A 27958-nucleotide genomic window follows, 5' to 3' on the forward strand; every position below is an offset into this window, starting at 1 on the left:
GAGGCTTTAAAAGAGAGAATGAAAATGCATGTGGGACATTATTGCATTTTATTTTTTCCGCTTTCAAGAGAAGCATCTGAGAAGTGCTGGGCAGCAAAAAACTCCATCAGGTCCAACCCTTCAGGATACAACTGGCCTGTGGGTAAGTATGTAGGGCAAATGAATCCAAATGCTCCTGTCTGGGTGTAACAGAGTCCCTGGAAATGCACACAGCCTCCACAGATGTCTCAGGTGGAGGTTGTCCACTCTCTGGAAAGGCAAATGATCACTCTGTCCTGTATCTCCTCAATATATTCTTTACCCATCACAACGCACCCAGCCATTAGGTCTGCAGCAAGTACATTTTCCTGACATCCGGATTCTTTCAAGTCCTGGTGACAATGCCTAGATTTACAGAATGTGACTTCTGTAATGGTGACTGTTGGGACAGTGTCACAAATGTGAGAATGGGAGCCTGTTGCATGCTACTTCGACTAACCAGTAAAAGTGTCATATTTACCTTGCTGCCCTCCTAGAAGTCTCTCCACACCTTTTATTAATTTGTGGCGGTGTCCATATGCATTGATCCCAATTTCTTTAAGCTCTTCATGCCCCATGTCTGCCAACACATCCAGGGTTATCTGGAAAGGTGAAAGACCACAAATATCACTTGCCAAACCTGGCCTGATTCCCAAGGCTGAAGAGCCATCAGTTCACACAGTTCATTCACAGTGCAACAATATACAGACAATATACATAATTTTATGTTTTGCTGCACTTCTAATTGCTGCCACCTTCTGGCAAGCCTCTCCCTATCACAGGACATACCCAGCTGCTATGGCCTGAAGCTGCGCAAAACTTTTACTTCCCTTACAGCAATTAACAAGAGCTGGTTCTCACAGGAGGTTCTCAAACATTTTTACTTATGTAGAAGGAGGATGCATGGAAATCCTGGGGCAAATCTGCGAATATTTTTGAAGTGTTCAAAGTTTCATGTAGTTGTGTGATTCATTATTTTCACTACACAAACAGCAATGAGTATTCTATAAGCTTACTAATAAACGTTAAGTGTGTTTCACATCAACATTATTATGGTGTGTGTTATTACTGAGCATATATATCCACGTGTGCAGGTGTATCTGTGCCGGTTTTGTCTGGGATAGAGTGAATTTTCTTCACAATAGCTAGTGCGGGGCTATGGTTTGGATTTGTGCTGGAAACAGTGTTGATAACACAGGGATGTTTTTGTTATTGCTGAGCAGTGCTTGCACAGAGCCAAGGCCTTTTCTGCTGCTCACCCCACCCCACCAGCGAGTAGGCTGGGGGTGCACAAGGAGTTGGGAGGGGAGACAGCTGGGACAGCTGACCCCAGCTGACCCCAGGGATATCCCACACCATACGACATCATGCTCAGCATATAAAGCTGGGGGAAGAAGGAGGAAGGGGGGACATTTGGAGTGATGGCGTTTGTCTTCCCAAGCAACTGTTACGCGTGATGGAGCCCTGCTTCCCTGGGGATGGCTGAACACCTGCCTTCCTGTGGGAAGTGGTGAGTGAATTCCTTGTTTTGCTTTGCTTGCGTGCATGGCTTTTGCTTTACCTATTAAACTGTCTTTATCTCAAACCCATGACTTTCCTCACTTTTACTCTTCTGATTCTCTCCCCCATCCCACCCGGGGGGAGTGAGTGAGTGGCTGCGTGGTTGGGGTTAAACTACAATATATCAAACTGGTGGGTCAGCTATGCTAAGTCATGCTCAACTATTCCACTATTTTTGAAATAATTAACATTGTGAGGACACGTACAACTATTCATTTGGTTGCAATATATGAATACATATACAATCACCTGACAGGGTTTTGAATTTCAAGGTCATGGAGATTATTGGTGGAAGCAGAAAGGTAATAAAACATGATGAAAATAAGCATTTTTTTAAAGAATAGGAGATAAAGGCTAAATAAAGTACACATTTTTATTACTATAAAGCAAGTGTGCACTGAGGTGATTCTGTGAAAAACAGGAAGATTTCATCTGGAGGAGATAACTATATAAAATCTACTTTCAAATTTACACATTAAACTCGAATGGGAAGCTCAGCAAACAATGGGAAGCCATACAACTTGATTAAAAGGAACTGGATTGTTAATAGCTACACTGAACATCTGTCTAGCTGAGCAGAAAACAACCCTACTGGGATTGCTGTGGAAAAAACACTGAAGATATTCATCACATGCAGCAGAACATTAAAATAATATAGAAGAAACCCAGATATTAGAAAGCATCAGGAGGAGGCTAGAGCCAAGGTGAAAAAGTGCACATGAAGGTACCGCAGTGCTTGGAAGATGCAGCTTAAAACAACAAGCTTAAGGAAGATGACCTTGTTTTCACTAGAAAGAAACCTATAAGAGGAGCTAAAGAGTTTCAAAATGCTGAATGAATATAGTGAATCTGATTCACATTATTAAATCTTATTAGCAGGGGAAGATCTTAAAAGCAGGTTAGGAGCTAAGGAAGAAAAAGCAGAACAAAACCAGCCTGGTAGCAGGAAGGTGTGAAAAATCATAAGAAAGAAGAAATGTGAGTAGAATATAGGTTGGTTTGCTTCTTAATAGAAGCAGTTCCAAATTAAGAAAAGAGCTTATGCTTCATATATAAGAAGGGGAAAAAAGATACAGCACTTGAACATTGGGGAGATACCTCCTGTAATGTTTCAGGGGAACACTTGGAACTTTTTCTGTAAGCAATGCATTACATTTCAAATGTTTGTTTCCTGACCCCTCATAAAAGATTAGCAGCAGAGGCCTGGGAAAAAACATCAAATCCAGTCCCTTTCAGTTGTACCTTTCACTTCCATTGCTGTGTCCATCTCGTCCATGTGAACAAATAATCTATTTAACTGTAACACGTTAAATTTAAGAAACTGTACATAAAAAGAGTCTACAAATACATTAGAGGTACTTCTGCTCTAAAAAGTAAGGTAAGCTTGAGAAACTGTTACATTAGTTGTATTCTCTTCAAATACTGATATTGAATTGTTGATAAATCCAGGTTTTTTTCCCCCCATCTCTCAATTCCATTTGAAACTTGTTAGCCCTGCAAAACCCAGTTAATACTATAGTCCCAACCTATTAGGAAATGTAGTTTCTGCATTCCCTAGTGTGACTACGCCCTGGTAAACTAGATTTTTATTTCAGCTTATAGTGAAACTGGAAGGTTTCTTAGATCTAACCAAAGTGTCACATGCAGCACCACAGGTGGCAAAAGGCTTGTTTGGATATTAAGATTATTGAAGGACAAGTGCAGGTGACATTCCAACCTAGCTTTGTTACAATCGTCACATTCAAAGTCCAGAAGGTCCAATGTAACTCTGAGAATACAAGCCAAACTGGCAGTCATCATATATGTATAATAAAATGAAAGGCAATGTATATCTGAATCAAACAAGAGAGATTTTCACAGGTTTCTCAACTTTACCATAAAGCATCTGGCTACTCATTTGCACTTTTCTTGCACATACTTGTTTTTCTGTACATGTGAAATTTTTTTGTTTGTTTGTTTCCGTTTATCAATTAGGGAATGAAAACGTCACTCAAATTTATTAGTCTACCTTCTAAACATAGAGAGATGAGGCTTGCCACTTACCTGTTCTGTCTCAAAGATGTCCCGAAGGTGTTCAAGACCCAGGCTTTTTAGGAACTGGGTAATGTTCATGTCAAGACCAGAAACTATAAGAGGAGAAATAAGTCATTATATCCTATGCACCTGAATTAAAAAAAACAAAACCACAAACCCACAAAAAAACCCACCTTAAAAAAAAGTATCAAGCAATTCCACTGATTCTCTTAAAATTCCAAACTCTGATTCTTTTTAAAATCAATTTGTCTATGTCTATAATAAACAATCCACTTCCACTGTGTGAAAGCTCAGCGCAAAGCTTATCACTGTTTCCTCCTCAGAATCAACTATTAAAAAGCACAAATGATCTGTGGCACATACAGGCTCATATTGCAAAGAGGAAAGGAAGGGTGGGTGTATTTTTGCTATGTAATCACCTAGATGCTGACATGAAGCATGCACTGAAATACTAATCAGAGGGTTTAAAAAGCCTTAGCAAAATCCCCCAGCCATCACAATCATAATTCCTTCATCAAAATAATTCTGATTGGATTTTCTGTATAAAATCAACAGCGAACATCTGGGCACCTCATCAGATCTGCCTTTGTAGTCAGACCTAATCACTGATAGCAAACATAGATGAACTGCCAACAATGCTCCTAGCAGAGCACATGAAAACAGAGCAAGCATCAGACACTTCAAAACATAGATAACAGTTTAAACTGTACAGTATTTTCTGGCTAGTCCAAAATGCTTTTCAGATAAAGCAAGGCCTCTTGTGATACTAAGCTACTGTACTTATGGCAACATCGACTTGTCCAGCAGCAAATGCACCTTCTCCTTCTTTCCTTTCAGATCCTGCTGCTCCATCACCAGCATTTGATGCCCCTCCTACAGCTAGTTCTGCCAGTGGCCCAGTAAGGTTATCTATGCTGCTGGCAGCAGAGAGGCAGGACGGCGTAGATGCTGGTGAGATCAGGGAGGCACTAACAACAGTAGCTTGAGGCTTAAAGCATGTAGGCAAAGCTTCAGGAGGCATCGCATCTATCAGCAAAGCTCGGATATCATCAGCCTGAAAAACAGAAAGAACATTCAACATGAGGTTCTATTATCACAAATCACCAATCTCTGGAAAAAATTTTGCTTTGAATTTGTTTTAATTGATTGCTCTGTTCCCCCATTAAAAAGAAAACTGTCAACTTCTGTAACATGGGCATACAAGGTTGCAAGAACATTCCGATTCACTGCTCAGACACAGGTAAAACAGGTTCTCCCCATTTTTAAAGGTATATCAGAAGGTACATCAAATTTCCTTTCTGGCAGAATGACTTTATAGGTGTTAAAGCCAGGAAGAGCAGTGCAGCAACTTTATCTGAAATCCTTCACAACCTAGGCCAGGCAATGCCACCTCATAATTTCTCTGTCAGACTCAACTTCTGGTGAAGCAATCTGCACTGGATCAAGGTTTCAATGGAAAGACTACCACTGCCTTTGCTAGCATCACATCCTATAGCATTATAATAGAAAAAGAGACAGGAACTACAGGAGAAGTATGAACTTAGCTAACAACTGGATTTAGCCGTTGTTGACTAAATTAAGCAGGACCCTCATGTTCAAGAACTACCTCCTTGCATGTTCTTGTAGAACATGATTAAGACACCCTTATTTTCCCCCAGAGAAATCAAATAGTTTTCATATCTCTCATCACTAAGCAAGTTTTCTAGAGCTCAGATTATTCTGGAGGATATTTCTTGAACCCTCCGTAAATCAATCAATGGCCTTAAAAGATACGCGCACTATAACCAGATGCAGCATACAATTTGGTTGCATTATCTATTCCGTCAAGACTGATTAACCTGGGACATACATGACCATGTAACCTTATTAGGCTTTTTAACCAGCTGCCACTGCAACCGCTAACAGGAAAGTGTCCAGACACCAGCTTTAGAAAAAGTTTGAGAGCCACCTGCAAATCTTAGAATGTTGTTTTGGAGTTAGACAAAAAAACCCCAAGGTAATATGCAGGCACTGATCATCAACATCCTCCAAATGATCCCATTCCTCTAAAGGCCCATCTGATTTTCCTCCTAGGTTCAAAGAAATAATCACCAACAGTACGCAGACTGACCATCATCTGAGCGATTTCAGAGACGTTTATTTCTGTCAATGAGAAGATTGATCCCAGGATCCTTAAGCAGAAGCAAGCCTTAAAATCACATACCATGTTAAAATCTCAGCCAAAGGAAAAAGTTTGGACCCACTGGTAAAAAGTCACAAACAGGCACTCTGAAGATGCTCATCTCCCTCTACCTTAGCACAGTGAAAGCTGGGCACCACTGATGCCATGGAGCCATAAAAAGCCATTTAATATGCAGAGCAAATCCTCCAGAGTAGCCTGTGGCTGGCACGCTAACATGAACTTACTGTTGCCAGGTCTAGTGGTGTCTGACCCTCTTGATTCTTCATGGTTGGATCTGCTCCATGAGCTAACAGCAGAGCACAGAGCTGTGTCCTTCCTTTTTGTGCAGCTTCATGCAATGGTGTGAATGCCCATTTATCTGTTGCATTTACGCACGTATTGTATTTGATCAACAGCGCTGCTATATCCACATGCTGGAAAACACAAGAACATCTTAATCAACATGGCACTGGTAAAACACATTTCCTTTTTTGTGCTGGAGGTAATGGTGCTTAAAGACCCCTGTAATTTCTCTTTCCCTTATCTCATTTCTCTGCCTCCTGTGTCTACATAGCAGCACACCTCTTCAGGTACCCCTTTATACTGCAGCTCCACGGTCATCTGTATCTGTGTACTACCAGACCGTCCACCAGCACACGTATAACACACCAGCACACGATCAGACACAGAATTATATTTCTGCCAAATCACCCCAAGTACACCGCATGAAGTTTGTGTCAGCTGCAGGAGCAGACATGACACTTGATCCAGCATAAAACCAACAGAGTTAACTGTCAAAATAGGTCTAGACAAATTTGAACTGGCAACACAGTTTACAGGGCTGCAACATTTGTGATACCATACTAGAAGCTCTAAAGATCAATGAGTTGTGCTGCTGAGTCACCACTTAAATGCCTATACACAGAAGTTGTTGTACTTTTGTTTCTTGCAAGTTCTTGCAAGACTTTCAACCCAGGCATGGCAGCACAGATTTTTTCTTTCTCCAATCATATTCTATGAGAGAACTGTAATTGATAAAATGCATTATGAGTGTCATAAAGGACAACTGTTTTACATGGGCTATGAAAGTAATGATCTTACAATCCCATACTTCCATCAGTATCCCACCCTTGAAGTCTCCCAAGTTAAAATAAGAGAACAGAAAAGTGGCAAATGGAGTTTTTGGCTGCCTCTGACCAGTAAAATTACTTGTGCAATACAGCTAAGAAATAAAAAAGCAGGTAGTCAAAATGAATAGGCAGGAGCATGAAACACTGAAATTGTAAGCAGAAATGCAAAGACTTGCCAATAGATTTAATTCTTCCTCTCAATGGCAATTAAGTGCCTCTCAGCAGCTCTCGTGAAAGGGCCTGCTCTCTGAAAAAGTGTGGTTTGAAAAGACTGCCGGCCTTATTTTTCCTCTCTGCCAAATTTTTAAAGCAATTGCTGGTCCTGTTACTTTTCTGAAACACTACTGAGGGACATGCTGCATGAAGTACTGGGTTGAAGAATTGAAGATACTTTGTGAGGAAAAGGTTGAGCCTGTGAAACCTGCCAGCTATGAGCTTGTGAAAACAGTACTCATCTCTCTACCTCCCAGCAAAGGGAACTGAATGGGCTGATGACAGCTCAGAGAGAAGTGTGGGCCGCCACAGCAAAGGTATACAGCAACTCTTAACTAAATAAGCTGGATGGAAAAGCACTAAACACTGTCTCGTTAACTTTTCCTAGAGAAAGTAAGGCAGATTAGATTGGCATTATGATTTTTAGAAGTGGTAATAGGCTCGAACCGATCTCTTAACATTTCCCTGTGCCAGTAAGGAATGTTCTGCTTTCATATAAATGTGTGTTTTGGTTTCTGGTGCTTCAAAAGAAAGAACACAACCTTTGCAACAAAATACATCTCCAGATCTAAGCAACTGTGTTGCATTTCTAAACCTTCAGCAGGATTTGTAGCTTTTTGCTCTTCAGCGCACTGGGATCCCAGACTGATGTAAAGAACCAATGCAAATGATGCAGCCTAAGTTTCATTGATACGTTCTCCTTAAAAACAAGGTGAACACTGTACTTTTTATTTCATTTGTCTTTCAAACAAAAGCAATCATGGTTCTATTATGATCATCTCTCCCAGATCTTGCTCTTCTTGTGCCAGGACCAGGTAGTAACACACAAAGCATATCATGAGACCATCCGAAACACTACTTGAGCTTCATGTCCTCTGTCTGACTGTAAGCACACTGCTGAGAGCTTCTCATAGCACTGTCACTGTACAGTTATTTGCAAGAGATTTCTTTCTCACCTCATCCACAATTAACAGCTGCTTATAAGCAATCTATTGGGCATCTGTGCAACTGGTATGCACACAGATGCTTCCTCTTATACGGAGGAAGGAGGGCCTGCCTCATCCAAAATGGTGTGAATCAGCCACTGCACTCCCACTGCAGCAGATAGCTTGCCCAGGAGGACACCCACACCACAAACTCTGTAGCCCCTCAAAACTTTAGCTTTACCAATAGTTCCCCACCAGAGACAAGCTGTAACAGACCTCCACTGCCCTGTCAACACCTAGACATGATCCACTGGTATTGTTCTCTTCCTTCCATCCAAGTTGTTCAGCGACAACTTGAGGTCTTTTCTGTTTCAACAGTCACCCCAAATTTAACACTGTTCAATGCTGCGCATCTGCTTGCCTGCATAAAAGCCATGTTGTAGCGATCTTTCCAAACCACAGCCTTTAACTGCTACAGCACACCTTACTGAGATCTGTAGGATTGCAAACCGGACTCACAACAGCAACTTAGCCCAGCAAGTATTTCATGGCATCAAAATCTGAACTATGTTCACAGCATGACAGCAGGAAAATAATTGGCTTTGGATATGACTTTAAGGAGTTCCTTGTTGGTCTACTCATGGCAAGAATGCCTGCACCTACCCCATAGGATGCTGCATTGTGTAGGGGGATTAATCCTCCTTTGTCTTGGGCATTAACATCAGCACCATGCTCAAGAAGGTATTCAGCTACTTCCAAATTGTTGTAACCAGCTGTAGAAAAGGCACAGGAGAAGAACTGGGTATTAGGAGAGCTAAATGAAAGAAAAATTACTAGACAGAAAAGTGATTTTTTGACTGCAAAAGCTCCTCTTTCCTAGTAACTGTATTACCTCCTGAAACACAGCTGCCACAGTTAACAACTCTTTTATACGACAGAGACTTTCCTCTGTGAAACTCTTACTATATCAATCCTGGTTTTGGTGATTAACTTCTGCAGCCCTATCATAGATATACAAAGCCTCCAAGACCTGGTAAGTCACCCACCTGCAAGATGTAGCGGTGTTGAATTTCTTCCCTGGGTGTCTCTGCAATTGATATTTTCTTGAGTACATAGCTTCTGCACTCGTGCCAGGCATCCCTTCTTGGCAGCATCTAGCAAAGCAGCATCTCCTCGCAGTAAGTCCTGGATATCTGTGTCTCCTTCTTTCACCAAATCTAGAGGAGTGTTCCCATCTCGATTCTTTTTCGTTGGATCAGCTCCATGCTGCGAAGAGCAAAGCTACTGTCACAACCACGAGCAGACCAGTGCACATAAATGTGTCACTATTTTGTGGCACAAGATAGGAGGTGAGGGATTTTGCCAACCTGCCATCACGAAGTAACAACTGTATAGATTAGCAGGCACATGAGAGTAAATCCAGGAGGCTGAGGCCTAAAACACTAGTCTGCAACACAGTTGTGTGAATCTCAACTCCACAGGCAAGAATGGCAGCCCTCTACGAGAGCTGCCACTGCTCTGCTTGCACCTGAAGTAGGTTCAGGAGCATATCCTGCATATAGCTACACCCTGCTGTTGCAGCAAGTGCTAAAGAAAAGCCAACTGCAAATACCTTTCCGGCCAATCCTTCCTTTCTCCTGCAAACTGTTTGGCAGTGGTGTTTCCTCCAAACACCTTTCTGAACTAGTGAAGCCAGGCCCTGAGCTTCAATAAATGCCACCCTGCTACTGAAAGGCACTTGTTTCAGAAGGCAACTAGAAAAATATTCATTTCTACACCTCCCAGTAGATAACAGCACCATCTAAAGCAGTTTACAGGTCCTGGAAAGCATTGAAGAAAACATTTTGGTGGGAAAGTGGATTTGGATGACTTCTGGAGTACACGTGCCAGTAAAACACGCAGATCAGCCAGTGGTAAGAACACAGTACTGGAGCACAGGGCGAGGAAGGGAACATGTATCTACATACAGCATATGGTGTGAGTCATGTCCCCATACAATTTTGTGGGAGGACAGCTCCTTCTCTGTGCACTCTCAGCAGCAATGGCAAAAAAACAAAGACAGATTAGGCAGAGGCAGCTGCTGGCACTACAGTTCTCTGGCTGGCCCCTTCAGAATAATCAAATGCAGCGGCCCAAGCCCTGCCAGCAAGTACACCCTGCCATTTCTCACTGGGGATGCTGGCAAAGCTGTGTTAGTGTAAGCCACAGGGAATGCGCTGAGGATGGGGAGAGAAGGAATTAACTGCCTTGCATTTGGAACCAGTACAGCAATGCTCAGGGTGTAAACAGTAAGGGACAGAAAGGGTCAACAGTATTGATTACACAGAACAAGTTCCACATTTGTGGTGCTTTTGCGAAGACAGCGTTCTTTGCACAAAGCCTTTTAAACTGCAATGACTTCTCCAAGATACGACATCAGATCCCCTAATTTAAAACTCATCAAAGTTGGAACTATTTAAATACTCTCCAGAATAAATATCTGCATGAGGAGGCAGTGTCTTCTGAGATGTCTTCAAAGGCATATGTGCTGGTTTTGTCTGGGATAGAGTTAATTTTCTTCATAGTAGCTAGTACGGGGCTATGTTTTGGATTTGTGCTGAAAACAGTGTTGATAATATAGAGATGGTGGTAATTTTAAAGAAAGATGATGAAAAAAGAAAGTCTTTCCAAAATGCCTGTACATTTTTGTTTCCTTCTTCAAGCAGAACAGGTCAGTCAGAAACAACACAAGTCAGGAGGAGTCAAGCTCAACATCCATGGCTCAGCAGAACTTAAAGCACTGCCAGCTGGCATAAGAGACACAGCAGGAGAAGCCCTGAGCAAACGGCAGCACGAGCACAGATCCACAGACACCCAGAGCCTTTACAAAACTGTGTCACCTTAAGGGCGTATTTAGCTCCCGTGCAAAAGTGATTTCAAAAAGGAAGACCTGAGCACTCTTCTATTTCCTGTTGTACATCCATTCAGGATCCTTTAAACACATAAAATGGCTACATTCCCAGTGAAATGATAAGAAAACTCCAGAGACCTCTGGTGTCTATAAAGTAATGCTGTGCTTGAGAGATTATGAGTGCTCCTATAGCTTGAGCTAACATCTGTATTCAGATGTTACTACCAGGGCTATCATGTGCCTACTCCACAGACATCCCTGAATATCTTCTGGTTTCTACTGTGGATATGTTTCAAACTGATGTGCTATCTCCTCTGAATGCTTTTTTGGTAATCAAGGGAAATAATGAGTTAAGAGGGAAATAGCGGAGCTTTGCAGCAGCAAATGAAAAGAGAAAAGGATGGGGAAGAGCTTCATCATTTTAAGAGTATTCATATTCTGACTTACTCCTATTTGAAATGCTATGCTTCAGAGGGACATGAAGTAGGCAAGGCTAAAACAGGAAATGGGATTGGCAAGAAATTGTACTCTAGCACCCTCTTTTACCTTCCCACAGCAGGATATGACCTTATGTTAAACAGTCCCTCAAACCCATGTTTCTCACTGGAAACATGTTGGCATTACCTCATGCTTTTTACAGGTTCTTCCACTAATTATAATGAACATTTATTCCACAGTATATTAATAGACATTTCCTCCAGGAGCTTGATAAATTATACATTAGCATAAGTTTTAAATTTCTCACATGCCAGACAGCATTTAGGACCCACTTTCAGCTATTGCCCTGTAACACAGTCTTGCATAAGTATTTACAAAGGTTGACTTAATGGCAGTAACTGTTGCAGAAAGGGATTAATAGGATAAGGTGGGGGGTTTGTATTTTTACACAAATTCAGCTGCTTTTTCCAGTTTGAGAGTCTTACTTGGCTAATAGTATTAATACACATATTGGAAAAAGTAACTGTACTGAATTCTTTATAAGTGAACTGACACCACACAAGAAAACATCTGACCACTGTAAGATGAAAATAGATTCAATGACACCATAAAGAACTCACTGAATGCAATTAACTTTGCATTAATTAATCAGCAAAAATAAACATATACACATTTAAAGACATGTCTGAGAACTCCAGATCACATACTTTTAAAAGCAGCTTGCAGATTTCATATTTTCCTTTTGCTGCTGCTTCATGCAGAGGAGTGAATTTCCACAGGTCTGCCACGTTGACAGAAGCACCGTGCCTCACTAAGAGTTCAGCCACTTCGTAGTGTCCATAAGAACAGGCATTGTGCAGGGGTACTAAGCCACTAATCAAAGAGAAGTTATTAATAGCTACAGAAAATAAAATCCAATATGCAACCATACAAAGTTCCATGTAGGTAAAATTCCCACTTCCACCAGACATTACTGGTATCTTTCAGTTTTTCCAATTTTGATGGCTTTATATTCCTGCTATAAAAAAAATCAATTAAAACTTCATTTTCTTCCTTTAGTTCTCATCCATGAGACTTTTAAATACTTAGCAAGCACCAATGTTACTACTTCCACAAGCAAGTAACTTCAATGCTGTTAACAAGAGCCAAAAACTAAATTGCAAGAATCACTGATGCTCTGACTTTGGATATTTGAGTATAAATTTCAGAAAAGGTATAACACTATACAAGGGGTTTGAAGTACAGTTATTAGTAAGCACTGAACACCTAATAGATACAGAAAGATGCTCAAACATTTATTTCAGGGAGAACCTGAAAATTCAGTATTGGAAATGTTTTAGCATTCAAAATGAATTATACCCCATCCTGAATTGCAGTGAAAGATCAAACATAATCATGCTATTCCACATGACTGCTTTGCAAATAATGCAAAAAAACTGTAAACAATTAATATCATTTAACTGAGTACTAACCAAATAACTAACTTAATAATAAAAGCTAACTAACAGAATTAGAAAAATGATCAGAGATAACCCTGGTATTTTACCCCATGCAATTCAAAACTAGTTTTAGATCACTTGAAATAACTTAAAGACTGCTTTTAAGCACAACAAAGTCTCCAAAAAGGGTGAAAGAAGGAAAAGAAGCATTATGTATTACAGTGCCAGATACATACTTGACAACAGCTTTGCCAGAAAGCTCAGTATGCCTTAATGGTCTATAAATCTCCCTACAGTGATGTCAAGAACAATGCAGAACAAAAAGAAAAGAGAAAAATTTTCAAGAGAAAAATATGATGATTACTGAAATCCAAAGCAAAATGAATAGGGGGGTTAGAAGTCTCAGACTAATAGAAAACAGAAGAGCATATTATGGAATGAAATGTACCCTTTATCTTTGGCATGCACATCTGCCCCATGGTGCAACAGATACTCCACCACTGATACGCGGTTATATCCTGCAGCAAAGTGCAATGGCGTTGAATGACGGCCTTCCAAATCTCTACAATTCACATTCTGAGGGCTGCAAAGTTGCTGCAAAGACAAAAGAAAAAAAACCAAAATCTAGTACAGAAATAAAACAAACAAGTAATGCCTGCCCTCCAAGTGCCAAACAAACAAAAAACCCAAAAGAAAAACCCCAAACTACCACACCCAAACACCCCAACACAAAATTTTATCCATTGGTTATTACATACAAATTTTTAGAAGTTTAGGTTTCAGGAAATTTCTTTCCACTCAGGTGAAGTTAAAAAAAAATCCATGCTCTAAATTTATGACTGAAAGTACTTCTTTAACAAACAAGACCTAAATGATGGAAGCAGTATGAAGACATTCCTAACATACTAGAAAGACTGATCCTCTAAATCATCAAGCACCAGGTTCAAGGCCATGTAACTTTCTCCAGATATGTTACCATTTCCAAGTTTAAGCTGTCTTCAGAAAAGTAGAAATATGGTGCTTGGCAGTCAAAGGGGCTGCTGGTGCAGAAAACTGCTGCTTTTTGAATATTAATAATGTATCACATTGAAGTTCAAGGTGAGAATGCATGCAGAATGGTCTGTCTGCAGGCTATTTTGCCTACAGACCAAGTGTGAAAGACAAGATCAACCTTTCCTGTGATGCTGGGATTCCATGGCCTGATCATTCACCTTCAGATTAAGGATGGCTTAAAATGTGAAATCTGCTACCTGTTAACACTTTGGTTTGCTTGCCTTCTGATTGAATCATAACTGTTATTCTGAGGATCATAGGGTCCACTTCAAAGAATTACGGCTGCATCTGCAACATTGCATCTGAGTCCAATGAAGACATGACTGTGTGAAGGACTGGGAGAATGAACCTCCAAAAACTCAAGAGAAACACCCCAGCACATCTTAATGCACTACTTTCTAGAAAAAAGTTAAGATATTTGCCTTCTCATTTTTTATGATATACCGTTAACTGGGCACTACTTCCACAACTCCTGTAGCAGAGGCTTCCACAAGTCTTGCACAGCAATATAAAATGGAAAATTAACATGAATTGCTCAAACCTACCTTCACAGTTTCCAAGTCTCCAGCTTTGGATGCTTCTAACAGCCGATAGTCCACATCAGATGTGCGCACAGGTGTACTTTCTACATAGGGAAAAAAGATGTTTTATGATTACTCAAGGTCATTAAGCTAATATAAACTTGTACTCAACATATTTTCCAAACTGGGGGGAAAAAAATACCCAAGTCTGTTCCATTGTGATTTGTAAAAATGCAGCTGGAATTTTGATGTTCAAGTTCATATTCCGTAAACAGCTGAATAAGGAGCCTTAGTTTCAGTGTAAACCAGTCAGATTTAGACTCTGGAGCTGACATTATTCTGCCAAATGGAATTTCAATGCTTTGCTAACCCTATGTATGGTAAAAAATGACCATTTCTGCATTTAAGAAATCTACATGCTCACTGGGACAGATTCAAAGTTTTGCTGAAGATCAAAAGGACCTTTCTCAACAATTTCAGGAAACTGCATGAGGCACCAGTGCACAGCCAGGGTTAAACGTGCTCAATTCAGCAGCTGAATTACACCCCCTTGCACTCTGCACTTGTGATATGTCTCATACTACAAAGCAGTGACAAGGGGATGGGATTTCTAAGATGGCCCTGGCCACATGGTGACCACCTGCTTTATGATGCTGCAGTTGTGTACTGCACTTCATAGTAACAATGAGTTCAGCCCCTTGTTATAAACATGGGGTGGTTAAAAATAGAATCAGAAGAATGACATAGTGATTGAGACCTTTAAAGAGATACTCTTTTTCCTCTTTAAATGACTGCAAGACAGTGACAGGTTTTGACCTCAGAACTCTTTTTTACCTCACTTCTCATGAGAAATACGGCTGTGAGAAAGCAAACATCCACTGAGGGAAAAGGAAGAAGTGGCTGGAAAGGAGCAGTGGATTATCTGTCCCTAGAGCTCTTCAGTGTTGCTCAAAAAGGAGCTGAAAAGGCAATTTTGATCACTTAATTTTTAATAAAAACTGCTTTCTATTGTAGAAGCCATTCCTCTCAAGCTCAAGGATTTATGCAATAGAAGTTTTGGCAGCATGTTGCCTGATCAGCAACAGAAATGACTGCCTATTGCAAAACAAAAGGGGCAAGGTGAACTTGGGGTTGCAAACCTCTGTAAGAATTCTGTAAGAAAGTCAGAGTGTTGTAACAGGCTAAACATTCTAGATGGGCATGCAACTCCACCAAAAAATCTCTTAAAAGACTTCTATAAATATAGAGAACTGGTACTATGTCCAGAGAGGAAACTGCAGAGACGGTGCAGGTACTTGTGAGAACGTACTTCTTACAGACCAACATAGTCTCTGCAGAATCCAGTCAGTTCCTGACTTTGCAATGTAATCTGTGACTATAGCACAAGAGTGAAAAATGGGTAGAAAGGGATATCTGTTTTCTTAACTAGCTGTCCTTACAGAAGGGCATCAACTTATCTATTCACTTTGAGGTAGTATTTCCTATTGCAGCCTTACTTTCTCTTCTTGATCACAGTGTCTTGTGGCCTTTTGCTACCTCCATCCCTCTATGCTCACTGCAGGAAGAGGAAGAGAGAAGCAACGCCTACAAGCTCAACTGTTGGGTAAAGAAATGCTCTCAGTAGAAGGAAAGGCTGAAAAAGCTCACAGAAGAAGGATAGCACCTTTAATACAGCCAAAGCTGCCAGCTCCTTTCCTCGAGTCTACCTCAATCCTATGGAGCAGTTCTGTTAGCAAGCATTTGGACTCGATCTGAAACGTCTTTTCCAACCTAAATGATTCTATGATTCTAAGTGATTCAAACACATGCTGCAAGAGAATGATGGCAGCAGGGGTTTGGCACAAATGTTAGTGACTGTGGGCAGTGCACGGCATGCAAACTCCTGTTGTTGGTGTGGGTTAAGATTTCAGCTCACACCCTCTTCATCTTAAGTTATTTGCCTTCCCTTGCTCTCCCCAACAGCACCACCACCTCAGCGACCTGAGGGAGGGAGCGAATAGGTGAGGCTACGTCCTATGCTGGATCCAAACCTCCGCTCCTTAGCAATTCTTTTATCTCCTCTCTGGACTCCTGACCTTCTCTTCACAAGATAGTCAAGACCCTGACTTTGGTGAGGGTAAAAAAGGAACTAAATCAGAAACGCAATCTAGTTACTACAGGAAATTTCAATTCCACTACATTAGAACTCGAGTACCACAAGGCTGCACTGAGCAAAGAAATAAAACATATCTTACTCTTCAAGAAAAGCAAAACTAGCAGCATTTTCTAATGAACATTTGAAAAAATTAACAAACTCACATTACAAGCTTTCTTACATTACATGGCCATACTACTACCAGTTGCAACCAAAAATCACAAGCAGCTTAGAGTAAAGTTGTATCCACTGGCCACTGTGCCCTTATAAAGCTGTTTTCATGGTTGTTTGCTGAGCTACTTCCCAGCTGTGAGACATCAAGTGTGAGGAAAAAAAACAGTACTATATGGAAAATATTTTAAGCTGTGAACTCAAGAGTCAGGTAACAATCTCTACCAAAACAACTCCAACATTTAAAAAAATATTTCTTTAACCCAATCTTACAAAAATGAACACATAGTAATATTTTGTAAATAATTTCAGCATTTATTTACTACTTTTGAAATATAGAGAACAAAGTGTCAACAACCCTACACTACATGCATTTTTTTCAGGTTTTGAATCTTTCAGTCTTTAACACTTTCAGGATGTAAGAGGAAAGGCTGTTACCTCTCCAATGAAAAGCAGTACAGTATGACATCTGACATTTTCCTAGAAAAGGTAAATCAGTGAAAATGAATTTTTAATTAAAAATCAAGCAAGTGTTTTCAGAATACTTTTAAGTTTATTATTTTTTAAAATCAAACTCCTATTCTCTTTGTCAGCAGGGGATATGTTTACTTTCTTTTGAGTCACACCTAACATTCTTCTCTCTCAATACACATGCATACAGTCACATGCATATTTTAAACAGGTAATGCTACGCATGTAATGAGCTATATGTAACCAGATACATCTCAGGAGTGGATACCCTTCAAAACAGTCCTTCCCTGCACTTCTGTAAAATGCCTTTCCCTGCCCCTCTGCTTTAGCATTGTTGGAAACACTGAAGGAAATGGAGTTTCTAGCTACCATGAGTCTTCTCATTTACCTGGGTATCTGCCTGCCTTTGACTACATGCATATCCCACTCTAGGGTGAGTTACTTGCTCTGCAATAGCTACTGATGCAATTACTCGTCTCCCTTCTTGCAGAAATTCAAATGTGACATGGGTAAAAGGATGCAAACCCTCAAGCACTTAACATGAAAAACTGTGACACCCTCTTCAAACATCTATTTTTAGTGCAAGATATAAGCACATTGTTATCTAAACAGTATTCAGAGCACTTTCACAATAAAATCTTTCTCTGCTGAACAAGCAAGAGATTTGAAGTAAAGTTCAAACGGTTTAGCAACTATCAGTGTTTTTCTGCCAGTAACACTCTGCTTGTGACTGCTAAAGTATGGAGTACCTAACAGGGTGGCTGATGAGAGGAAAAAGGTTTCCCACATGTTCAGCAATATTGCAATTGCCTTGGAACTTGTTACCAAAAAAACCCCAAACTCCCCACACCTGCCTTCCTACAACCTCCCTGTACAGCAACATGATCTAAATCCACAAGACACTTATTTTCTTCACGATTTGCACAAAATCACTGAATTGAGCAGAGGTTTTTTTGTTTTGTTGTGGTTTTTTTCTGAAAAGTATCACTCAGTATATACTGTAGATGTGCGCACATGATGGCAGAAGGGAGTGATGAGAAAACTACTGCAAGTCTCTTGCATTAAAAAAGAAATAAGATCCACAGCTGTAAAGGGAGAAGCTGAAGTTCAAATACACAAACCTTTATTTTTACCCACCACTTAGAATCTGTTGCACTGCTTCATTTCCCATCTGTGCCGCTGTGAAGCCTTGTAAAGAGATGATGGAGGGATCAGAGCCGTAATTCAGCAGGAGCCGGCAGGTTTGCAAGTGACCTGCTAATGCAGCCCTGTGCAACGCTGTTTGACCAAGTGTGTCCAGTGCATTCATCTGAAAAATCAGCAGCGATATAAAACAAAACATTGTTATAATTAAAAGCCTGCACCTGTCCCTGACCTTAATAAGAAGAGCAACAACAAGAATTTTCTGGCATACAAATTCATCTACCAATCCCTCTGCATTGCAACTAAACAAAACCAAAGACAAAATAAGCAAGCAGTCCAGTGTAAAGATAATTCACCACAGATGCCTTCCTGTCTTTTAACAATGCAGGTTATTTGTTTGCATGGCTAACAGACAACACGGGTCTTCAAAACCATACTTAAAATAGCGATCAAGCTTTTGACAAATTCAATGAAGATCAACCTTGTGCAAGAAAAGCAAAAACTCTCATAGAAGAAGATAAAGTAGTAAATAATTAACCAAACAATTCAAAGATCTTCCAGCTTTAAGGAAATTACCATCTGTCATCCTCAGAAGGGCAATTAACTCAGCATTACTCACTACCAAGAATTAAAGCAAAACAAAGATGTCAGATTAGGAATTCTATGAAGGAGTGAGGAAATAAAAAAAGAGGTTGGATACAAACAGTCCATTTCCTCCTCACTTTTTGTACTTTTACAGAAATATTAAGTATAAATGGATATAATTCTACTCAATACAAGACTGCATAAACAGGCAAAATGGAGTATCACTTTCAAAGAGTATGATATCACAGAAACCTATCAGTCTGTCAAGATTTAACAGCATATCTAAATAACTAGAAGCATCTCTACAGGTTCACTATCAGAGGAAGGAGAAGAGTAAGAGAGAGCTTTAAAAAGCAGAAAAAAAACCTCATGAAAATAACCTTTCAAGAAGATACTTTATACCTATCAGCGATTCATGACAAATCTAAATGCAGTATGTCCAACAGCTTTTTGTCACTTTATGAAACACAGAACTGCTCCATATTCTCTGCAAACAACTCAGAACCTCTTATCTGTTTCCAAGCCTACGGATTGCAGGCTGTGAAACGCATGCATAATAAACTCTGTTACTGTAAAAAACCCACCTTTTTACCTTCTCAAAACCTTTGTGGTGGCAGTGAACAGAGGTTTTGCTTGTTATTTCTCACATACAATGCAACCCGCAAATCCTACTACCTTTCCACAAAAACTAATGAAAAAAAATTTTGGGTAAGACGCATATTCAGTAACTAAATGAAATTTAATTAGGGAGGTAACTATGTAGGAAATAGCTACTATCAGATAGGTTTAAAAAAAAAAATCAAGTAAAATACCTGCAATACAACAATGTCAAGCCACAGGAAAGAACAAAGAACTACCACACAAATAGAGTGGAGTGTGAGTCAATATGGTTTGAAATTCTTCTACATCCCTGAACAATTCTACAGACTGATAAAGCAGGAATTTCTCAGATCACAAACCTCTCTTGCAGGAAGATGTACAGGAGAACTGCTTTCTTCTAACCGTGCTCAGCTCATGCCACTCCAATGGCATTTCCCTAAAAGTTTTGTTTTAAATAAAAACTTACTGCTATCTTAAATATTAACTAGGTGCTGAATGTTCCAAATCCATCATTTTGTTCAGATGACGATCCTCATCTGTTTCAGGACACCAGATACCTTCCACCACTGATAAGGGCATGGAGAAAAGCAGAAGGCTAGGGCTATGCAAGTTTAGTGATGGTAAAGGCAGAATGAAATGAGACTTGTGGATTCTGGAAGTAGTTGATAACACTCCGTTCGCCTGAGAAAGAGAATCATAACTAACGCCTTCTGTAACACTGAATTCCTGTTTTAAATATGCCTGTACTGAACAAATTGTTGCAGAACTGCAGCAAGGCATTCACACTGCACAATTCAATACTGACTGTGTACCTGGAAAAATGTTAATATTCATTTGAAAAGAACACTGGCAGAGTCATCAGATCCATCATCTCACATGTCTTATGCAGGTGTCCTTTCACCTCCAAATAATTATCTTTGCCAACAATCGATTCTTGTGGCAGAAGAATGCCAGCCATTTGAAGAAATGCCTGCTTATTTCTCGGACAAAAGAGGGCTGCAGCTGACAGAAGGATGCATGTACCAAAGGAAGCTGTTCTTTCCCTCATGAGCAGAATTAGGTTTTGCAAGGCAATTTCATGGGGAATATGCTCACTTTGAGGCAGATCTGCTCTCATCAATCAGGCAACACTTGTCTAAAACCAACCCCAGAATGTACTGCACTAAGGCTGAAAGCAACAGGATTTATTTCCAAATGAAAATCAGTTTCAGTATTACAAATTGAAATACAAACTGAGATTATACTCTCATAAAAATCAAACCTGGTAAGACATATGCCTGGGTTAGCCACTGCCCAATACTAGGTCTAAAAACATATGCCCTTTCAAATGCAAAGCTAAAGTTTAAACTCTATTTGACAAAATGTAAAATATCCAAGCTGTACTGCTGTATTTGTGTGCTGAGAAGGCAGATTGTTCCAGACTAATCAAAAAAATGAGAAATATTCAACTGGTCCCCTTTATAAGCAGACTGAAATTAGAAGGCTGCAGCTCTGAATTACTTTATAGACAAGTTCTCTGCAAGGAGCTAAAAATGACAGATTTGACAGCTTTTCTTCCACAGCACACTGGCTCTGGATGTTGTTTCTTCACCTTTTAGCATGAAAGCAGTCACTCCACTGCAACATAAAAGCAGAAGGCAGTTATCAAATGAGAAGTGTTTTTAAGTAAGGCTTTTCATGGAAAGATAGTGTCCTATACAGTACTTCCCAATGCAGAATTCCTTCTGTTCTTTCCTTTTATCCCTTTCATTTCCTTTTCCCCATCCTGGATAGATGTAGTAGAGAAATTGAAATGGTCATGTATCGTCAGACACTTGAAGAGATTTTTCCTCCCTGCACTGCTGCTGCTCAGAGCAGCATACACAGCTACAGCAATATCCCCTTGGTTGCCAGGCACCTGTGACAGCTCAATAGCTGAGACTTGTTCAGGAAACTTTTTTGCAAGACTTCATAAGCATATCAGCTTTCTGTTGGTATCAAATGCCCTAAATATCCTCCTACTCCTTGACGCTACAGCAGCATAAAATGCAACAGCTTCCAAGCACTGCAATTTTCTCTGTAAGACCTAAAAGATGTACATTCTAAAAATCACCCGTAAAGCTTGTGCTCTGCCAGCAGTTCCAGTATCACAGTATCCTTCCCTGCAACGCAAGTGTTCTAACTGCTCTCCCGCTGCAGTTATTGTGAAGACAACTGGCAGTATGTCTTGTGCCTTGGTGCATCACTAACAATAAACAGGATAGGAGTGAAAAGGTGCTGGTGGCAATTTCAAGCTCTGTCAGCAGAAAAAAAAATGGAAAAAAGAGATAAAAAAGGTCTAGTTTCACTCTGAAAGCTCCTACATGACCCATCCATGTGTTCCACAGTTGTCCCTTTGCATAAAAGCTTAAGATTAATGTCACTAAGTTTGGATGTCTAAGCAGTGAGAAAAGTTGAACCATGCCATCGTAACAGATCACACAGTTCTTCATGTTGTTAACCATCATAGTCCAGAATCTGCTGCATTTCTGAAAGAAAATTTAATTTTTCAATGGTTATTCTTTCCTGAGAAGATGATACCTCTACCTGAAACGTTGGAAGCAAATGTGTTACACAACAAGGTTATTCAAAACCCTTTAAGTCTGTTGTGCGGGTCTAGATAGATGGTGACTGTTTTCAAACCCATGATCATGAAAGGCTGGCAACATGCTACTCCAACACAGAGAAACAATTGTATTATGCAAAGATCCATAAAGCAAGATCCTTCTAGCAGAGCAGAATGAAGCCATTTCTGCTACCATCATGAACAGAGGCACTATCTGTCTAACATGACCTTAGAAAGGCTCATTTTCTATTGCGGAAGAATAGTTTCAACAGTATCCTTTAGAAACATAGAACAGTTCAACAAATAGCATTCGTGACATCTCTACACTTGCCCAAGATACCAGTGAACTTGCATGCTTGCAAGTTTTTCTTTCCAAGAATCATTCCATTTGTTTCTTCTGCGCTGCTAGAAAACCGAATGTCTTTCTGAACTTACTAAATTTCACATGTATCTGTAAATTCAGACAAGGAGCTAGATAAGAAGAGGTACCCAACTATCTAGCAATACAACAAAACAGGATGAAAGCCATTATTTCATTAGTTCACCACCTTCAAATTACTCTTTTTTTTAAATGGATTTTGACCATCTTCAAAGATACAATCGTGGCAGGATTTACTCATGGGTCTAATAAAAAATAGTTTATGTTTGAGGATTCTTTAAAGATGCTCTGCTTTTATTTTTCATAAGGCACTTTGAGGATATTCAACATCAAATAAGCATTAAAATGTTGTTTCACACTGCAGTTCAGGCAAACAAGTAGAAACTGGGTATGGCATTTAAAACCACAGACATTTATGATCAACATTCTTGAAGAAAATTCTAAGAAACGCCAGGGTTTCTCACCTGCGCTTTAGATATACAGTTGATAGTCAACTTCTGCAAACTCAAGTAACAAGCTAATGAAAATACCTTCACTGACCATGGAATGGGTATTGCTTAGACATAACATGCTGGTGTGCAAGTGATGTGTGCCAAGGACTGCTTCACAGTTCAAATGACAAATCTAATCTGTGTTGTCAGTAAGGGCCAGCAAGACATACAAAAATAAGCAATCTGTGGGTATAGGTTGACTCTTGCCAATACTAATGTTCTTAGAAATTTTTCTGTAAAATAAGTATAGATCAAGCACATGTTATTCAAGCAGTCCTTCACTTTTTATTATCGTCTAACATTCTTCAAACAGTGACTTTACACAGTGATAAAATTAAGGATAATTAAATCCAGCTCCAAGACCATGAACCACCTCTTGTTCATCCCAAGCAAATTCCCTAAAGCAGTTTTTACCATGCTTCAGCCCATTTTTCAAAACAAGCAAAGCCTACTCAAACATACATATTTGACGTTATCTCACTTTTGCTGTCTGACACAGATCATAGCTGCTCCTCATGAAAACAGCAGAGTTTCCTCTCTATTGCCGAAACAATCACAAATGATTTTATATCTACAAAACTTTACATGACTGACTCCTAAATCCATTCCTGCATGTGTTTTTGTGGATCAGCTGTCTGCCTTTTGGCACTGTATTTCAGAAGAAGAAAGTTGCACCTTCTCTGAAGCCCCAGTTACTCACCTTTTTCAAACTGTGTCCTGGTTTCAGCCAGGATAGAGCTGGTTTTCCTCACAGAAGCTAGTGTGAGACTGTGTTTTGGATTTGGGATGAGGAACTGTTGATAATGTGCTGATGTTTTGGGTTGTTGCTGAGCCGTCAAGGACAGTCCAGCTTCTTGTGCTGGCCTGCCAGCGAGCAGGCTGGGGGTGCACGGGGAGCTGGGAGGGGACACAGCCGGGACAGCTGACCCAGACTGGCCAAAGAGATATTCCCTACCATACGACGTCATGCCCAGTACATAAACTGGAGTTGGCCGGGGGGGCGGAAATCGCTGCTCGGGGACGGGCTGTCGATCACGGGGTGGTGAGCAATTTCTGTATTGGGCATCACTTGTTCTTATACATTCCTTTGTTGGTATTATCATTATTGTTCCCTTCTTTCTTTCTGTCCTATTAAACCGTGTTTATCTCAACCCACGAGGTTTTTCCTAATTCTCTCCCCCGTCCCGCTGTGGGAGGGAGAGTGAGCGAGCGGCTGCGTGGTGCTTAGTTGCCGGCTGGGGCTAAACCACGACAAACTGTTACTCTCTCTACAATCAGGAGTGGTTTCCAGAAGGTAGATTACAGCTGACTTACACAGTACCTTTCCTTTGATAGAAGAAATGGTTGCAAAGTAAAGAAAATATGGTAGGTGTGATCCATCCACATGTCAGTAAGCATTTGGTATGGGATCACATGGGAGATTTTTACTCATTTTATATGGAAAAATAGAGGCTGGTTGAAGAACTGAATGTATTGAAAGGGTGAGGGCTGCTCAGCAATTGGTTGTGGGATAATTTTGTTTTAATATTTTCATTAATGATCTTGGCACAGGAGAATTGTGCTGCAGGGCACAAATATGAAAAATTAGCAAGAAAAAAAGAATCAATATTCTCTGTGTACTACGAGACTACAGGAAGGGTCTGAGTACTACTGTGTCATGACTACTAAAAAGGCAAACATGGTCACAGTATGCAGTAGTCCAGCATTTACATCAGAGATATGGAAGTCTCATCATGTAAGGCAGCAGGTGAATTAATTCCATTCTTGTTGCCTGAGCTCCAAGATTTCCTCTGGTGCTAGTAAAGAAAAGGGTTATAAGGATGATTAGGTAATGGCAATGTTCCCTTATGAGGGAAGACTAAGTGCTTGAGGCTTTTAGCCTACCAAAACAAAGGCTAAGAAGAATCAGTTTGTTCACTGATTCATACCTGGTTCATACCTCAGCAAAGGAAGCATCAAAATGGGAAAGTGGTACTTAAATTGCAGAAGAGTGCTGTTCGAAAAACAAATGGATATTCACTGTGAGGCTGCTATTGCAGGGGGACTAGATTCACCAGCTCGTGAGAACGCTCTCTTGTAAAAAATACAACTAGACAGGATCAAAGAGCTTAGTATGTCTGACTACATCTTTTGAAGTAACTAACATTCAAAGCACAAAAAGAATGAACAGGAAGAAAAAGCTTCCAGAAACACAACAAATGGGAGGAAAAAAAAGAAAAAAAAAAATCCAAACCCCTGTATCATGCTTCAGGGGTTAAAGCTGCCATGTCCCAACAATTAGAAACAAATAAATAGCAACGTCAAGAGTGTCTGATGAACTGAATGCCTACAGTCAAAGCATGAGCAAGACATCAAATGACAATATACAAGCAAGACAAACATTTTAGAGTGACTAAATATGCCTAGTTAACTAATTAATACTCTAGAGCATATCCCATCTGGGAACTTCAAAGTGCTTCATAAGCCTTAATGACCTACCTCTCATGGAAAATCATGATTGCATTATGTACCACTTATACAGCTAAGGAACTTTGGACACCGATAAAGAAGGACCTGATCTATTGCAGTATGGAAATATATGCTTAATTTTAACCACAAGTGGTCTCCTGCCATGCGCTTAAGTGCATCACTTAAGATCGTAAGTGTGAATGACTATCCTCAGAATAACATAGCAAGCATATACCTGGAATATGAACAAAGAATGAATTTTGATGACCACAATGTACCTCTGCTGCATACTGTTAATGGAAAAAACAACAGAACACACCACTCAGCATGGTTCTGCAGATAACTGTGGGCCACTCACCACCATCACTCTGTCCACAAGTGACTCGTGGATCATGATTTAGGAACCCCTGCTTCAGGATATGAAAGAATTACAAGCTATTGTCAGAGTGTGCTACTGACATAAACAATAAAATTGGGCTGTTCCAGTAAGGAATTCTTTAAGCTTACTCCTAACCTGGCTACACAGAGCTAGATTTTCAAGGGAGCGCTAATTTAAATACCTACAGTACAGTAGCAGGCTTTCCAGAAACCCTTAGCACACAGAAACGACTTGTATTTCAAAGTAGGTAGTACTTGGGCATCACTACACTTGAAAGGCCAGCATGTGCAGTTCAGTGCCTACCCAAATCCCATCAGTACTGAATTCCTGTGCAAAATCAGATCCATAAAGTCATGAGGTATCTATTCCTATGGCAAAATTATTTTTTTTCACTTTCAGGTATTCTACTAAGAGTGAATCGGGGAAAATGATAATGAATGGTTTTAGTGACTCTAACCGAGACTTCTGGCCCTGCTTCGACCGCCAGGAAAATCTTGGTATGTCACCACTGCATCAGGATTCTCAAATGCGATAAACTCTTTCATGGTATTGTCGTTAAGCTATTTCATGATGCCTTTAAAGTACTATGGAAATGATTCAGATAATGAAATCTGGCAACGAGCTCTCATACAGGCTTCTAAATTACAACTCAATGTTTCAAAATAAAAAGACTTAGCATTAACTGTGCATACAATTACATTGCTCGCACCTCCTAGCACATCAAGGGTGGCACAATAGATTTTTACCACAGGTACGTTTCTTAATTTCTAGCTACCTGAATGAAGATGGGAGACTCAAAGAGAATAATGTGGCCCCCTTGAAAGCAAAAATAAAGGAGATCATTTATTTTTTAACCAATGCAAAGAAAGTATCCATCAAGAAGAGTTTCTGAGAAAATTAAGTAGCTAAGTACATCATTACTGTGAATGCCAAGTTTGCTGCTAAAATTCAGAGAAAAATCATTCTGAAATACTTCCGAAAGATGCTTAAAACACACCCTAAATAAAATTATACTTTCCTCTGTCTTTAACTAATAACCTGCTGAACCATGTGTTTCGAAGGAAGCTTCACCATAGTCTCACAAATTACATTGGTCAGCACCTATCAATGGCTAATGGGCATGGCAAAACAATCTGACCAAGAGAATACGAAGCAAGCCAGGGCTAATGCCCAGCATTAGACTATTAAACTCAGTGTCAGCAAACTTAGATATCGGATATTTTCAAGCTAACAAGATGAAGCAACAATGGGCACCTAGATATGACCAGTTTTATTAGAAATGAATAGCAAGATTCGTTAAAAATGAGTAAGCTAGAGCCCTAAAGCCTGTATTCAGTTACTTGGAGAGAGGACCTAATTTTCAAATGGGATTCCTGAACATCCTGTCCTGATTTAAGATAAACACACTTCAAGATTAACACAAGAAGCACAAGGCATACAGAAGAAACAGCAACAACTACAAAAACTAACACTGTATTTAACCAATATAGCCCTTCTTCTTGCCTTTTGCCTTAAATAAAATATATGTAAATACATTTACCTTTGCTCCATGTTTATGCAGAACTTCCATGACATCATTATGAGCTTTTTCAGCTGCAACATGCAAAGGTGTCATGAAACTAGGGGGGAAGAAAAGGGAAGATATTAGTTTTACATTCCTACTATGACAGAGTCCTTTGGAAAATTAAAAAATTTCAGAAACCTACTCTTTGTTTTTCTCATTAACATTTGCTCCTTTCCTGAGCAATAGTTCTGTAACTTGCTTCCGCTTGGGATGCACAGCGGCCACAGCACAGTGCTGCAAAAAAGTAAATATAAATTATATTTCAACTACACAGATGACAAAGAGCTTTAAGATCCATGACTTCCTCTCAATTATTCTGGTAAACATCATACTACAAAATTTACAAACAGAATCCATCATATTTCTGCTGAAACATGTAACATACTGAAGAAAATACAAGCTAGTGATTAATGCTAAATTATTCTACTCAGAAAAACAATTTTCATTTTAAAGCTATTTTTCACTTACAAAAAAAGCAGTATGTTCCCAACTACATTAACTAGCAATCAGGACAAACCCAGCATGTAATGCACAAAGGAGGTAAAGACAACAGGCTTGAAACAGCCTAACTTTACACACAGGGACTCCAAAGGGGTCCATTAAGATTCTGCTGCTGTTGTCAGATT

At 39.9% G+C, this 27958-nt stretch overlaps 1 protein-coding gene across 2 annotated transcripts in view; it reads right to left on the reverse strand.

The window, feature by feature from the left end:
* TNKS (tankyrase) overlaps nt 1–27958 on the reverse strand; it is a gene marked incomplete at both ends in the record, with an annotated part of 135473 nt that overhangs the window by 7000 nt on the left and 100515 nt on the right. Inside the window, 12 exons of one of the 2 annotated variants that reach the window (XM_081999713.1) lie at nt 500–620; nt 3622–3704; nt 4393–4666; nt 6019–6207; nt 8706–8815; nt 9089–9308; nt 12078–12243; nt 13258–13403; nt 14408–14487; nt 18297–18468; nt 27309–27387; nt 27475–27566. In XM_081999713.1, the coding sequence (XP_081855839.1) occupies nt 500–620; nt 3622–3704; nt 4393–4666; nt 6019–6207; nt 8706–8815; nt 9089–9308; nt 12078–12243; nt 13258–13403; nt 14408–14487; nt 18297–18468; nt 27309–27387; nt 27475–27566 (1732 nt within the window). The remainder of the gene's footprint in view (nt 1–499; nt 621–3621; nt 3705–4392; nt 4667–6018; nt 6208–8705; nt 8816–9088; nt 9309–12077; nt 12244–13257; nt 13404–14407; nt 14488–18296; nt 18469–27308; nt 27388–27474; nt 27567–27958) is intronic. The other variant, XM_081999712.1, reaches the window with a different exon arrangement.

The sequence above is a fragment of the Phaethon aethereus genome (genome assembly GCF_964289735.1).
Source record: "Phaethon aethereus genome assembly, chromosome: 4".
NCBI classification, from domain to species: Eukaryota; Metazoa; Chordata; class Aves; order Phaethontiformes; family Phaethontidae; genus Phaethon; species Phaethon aethereus.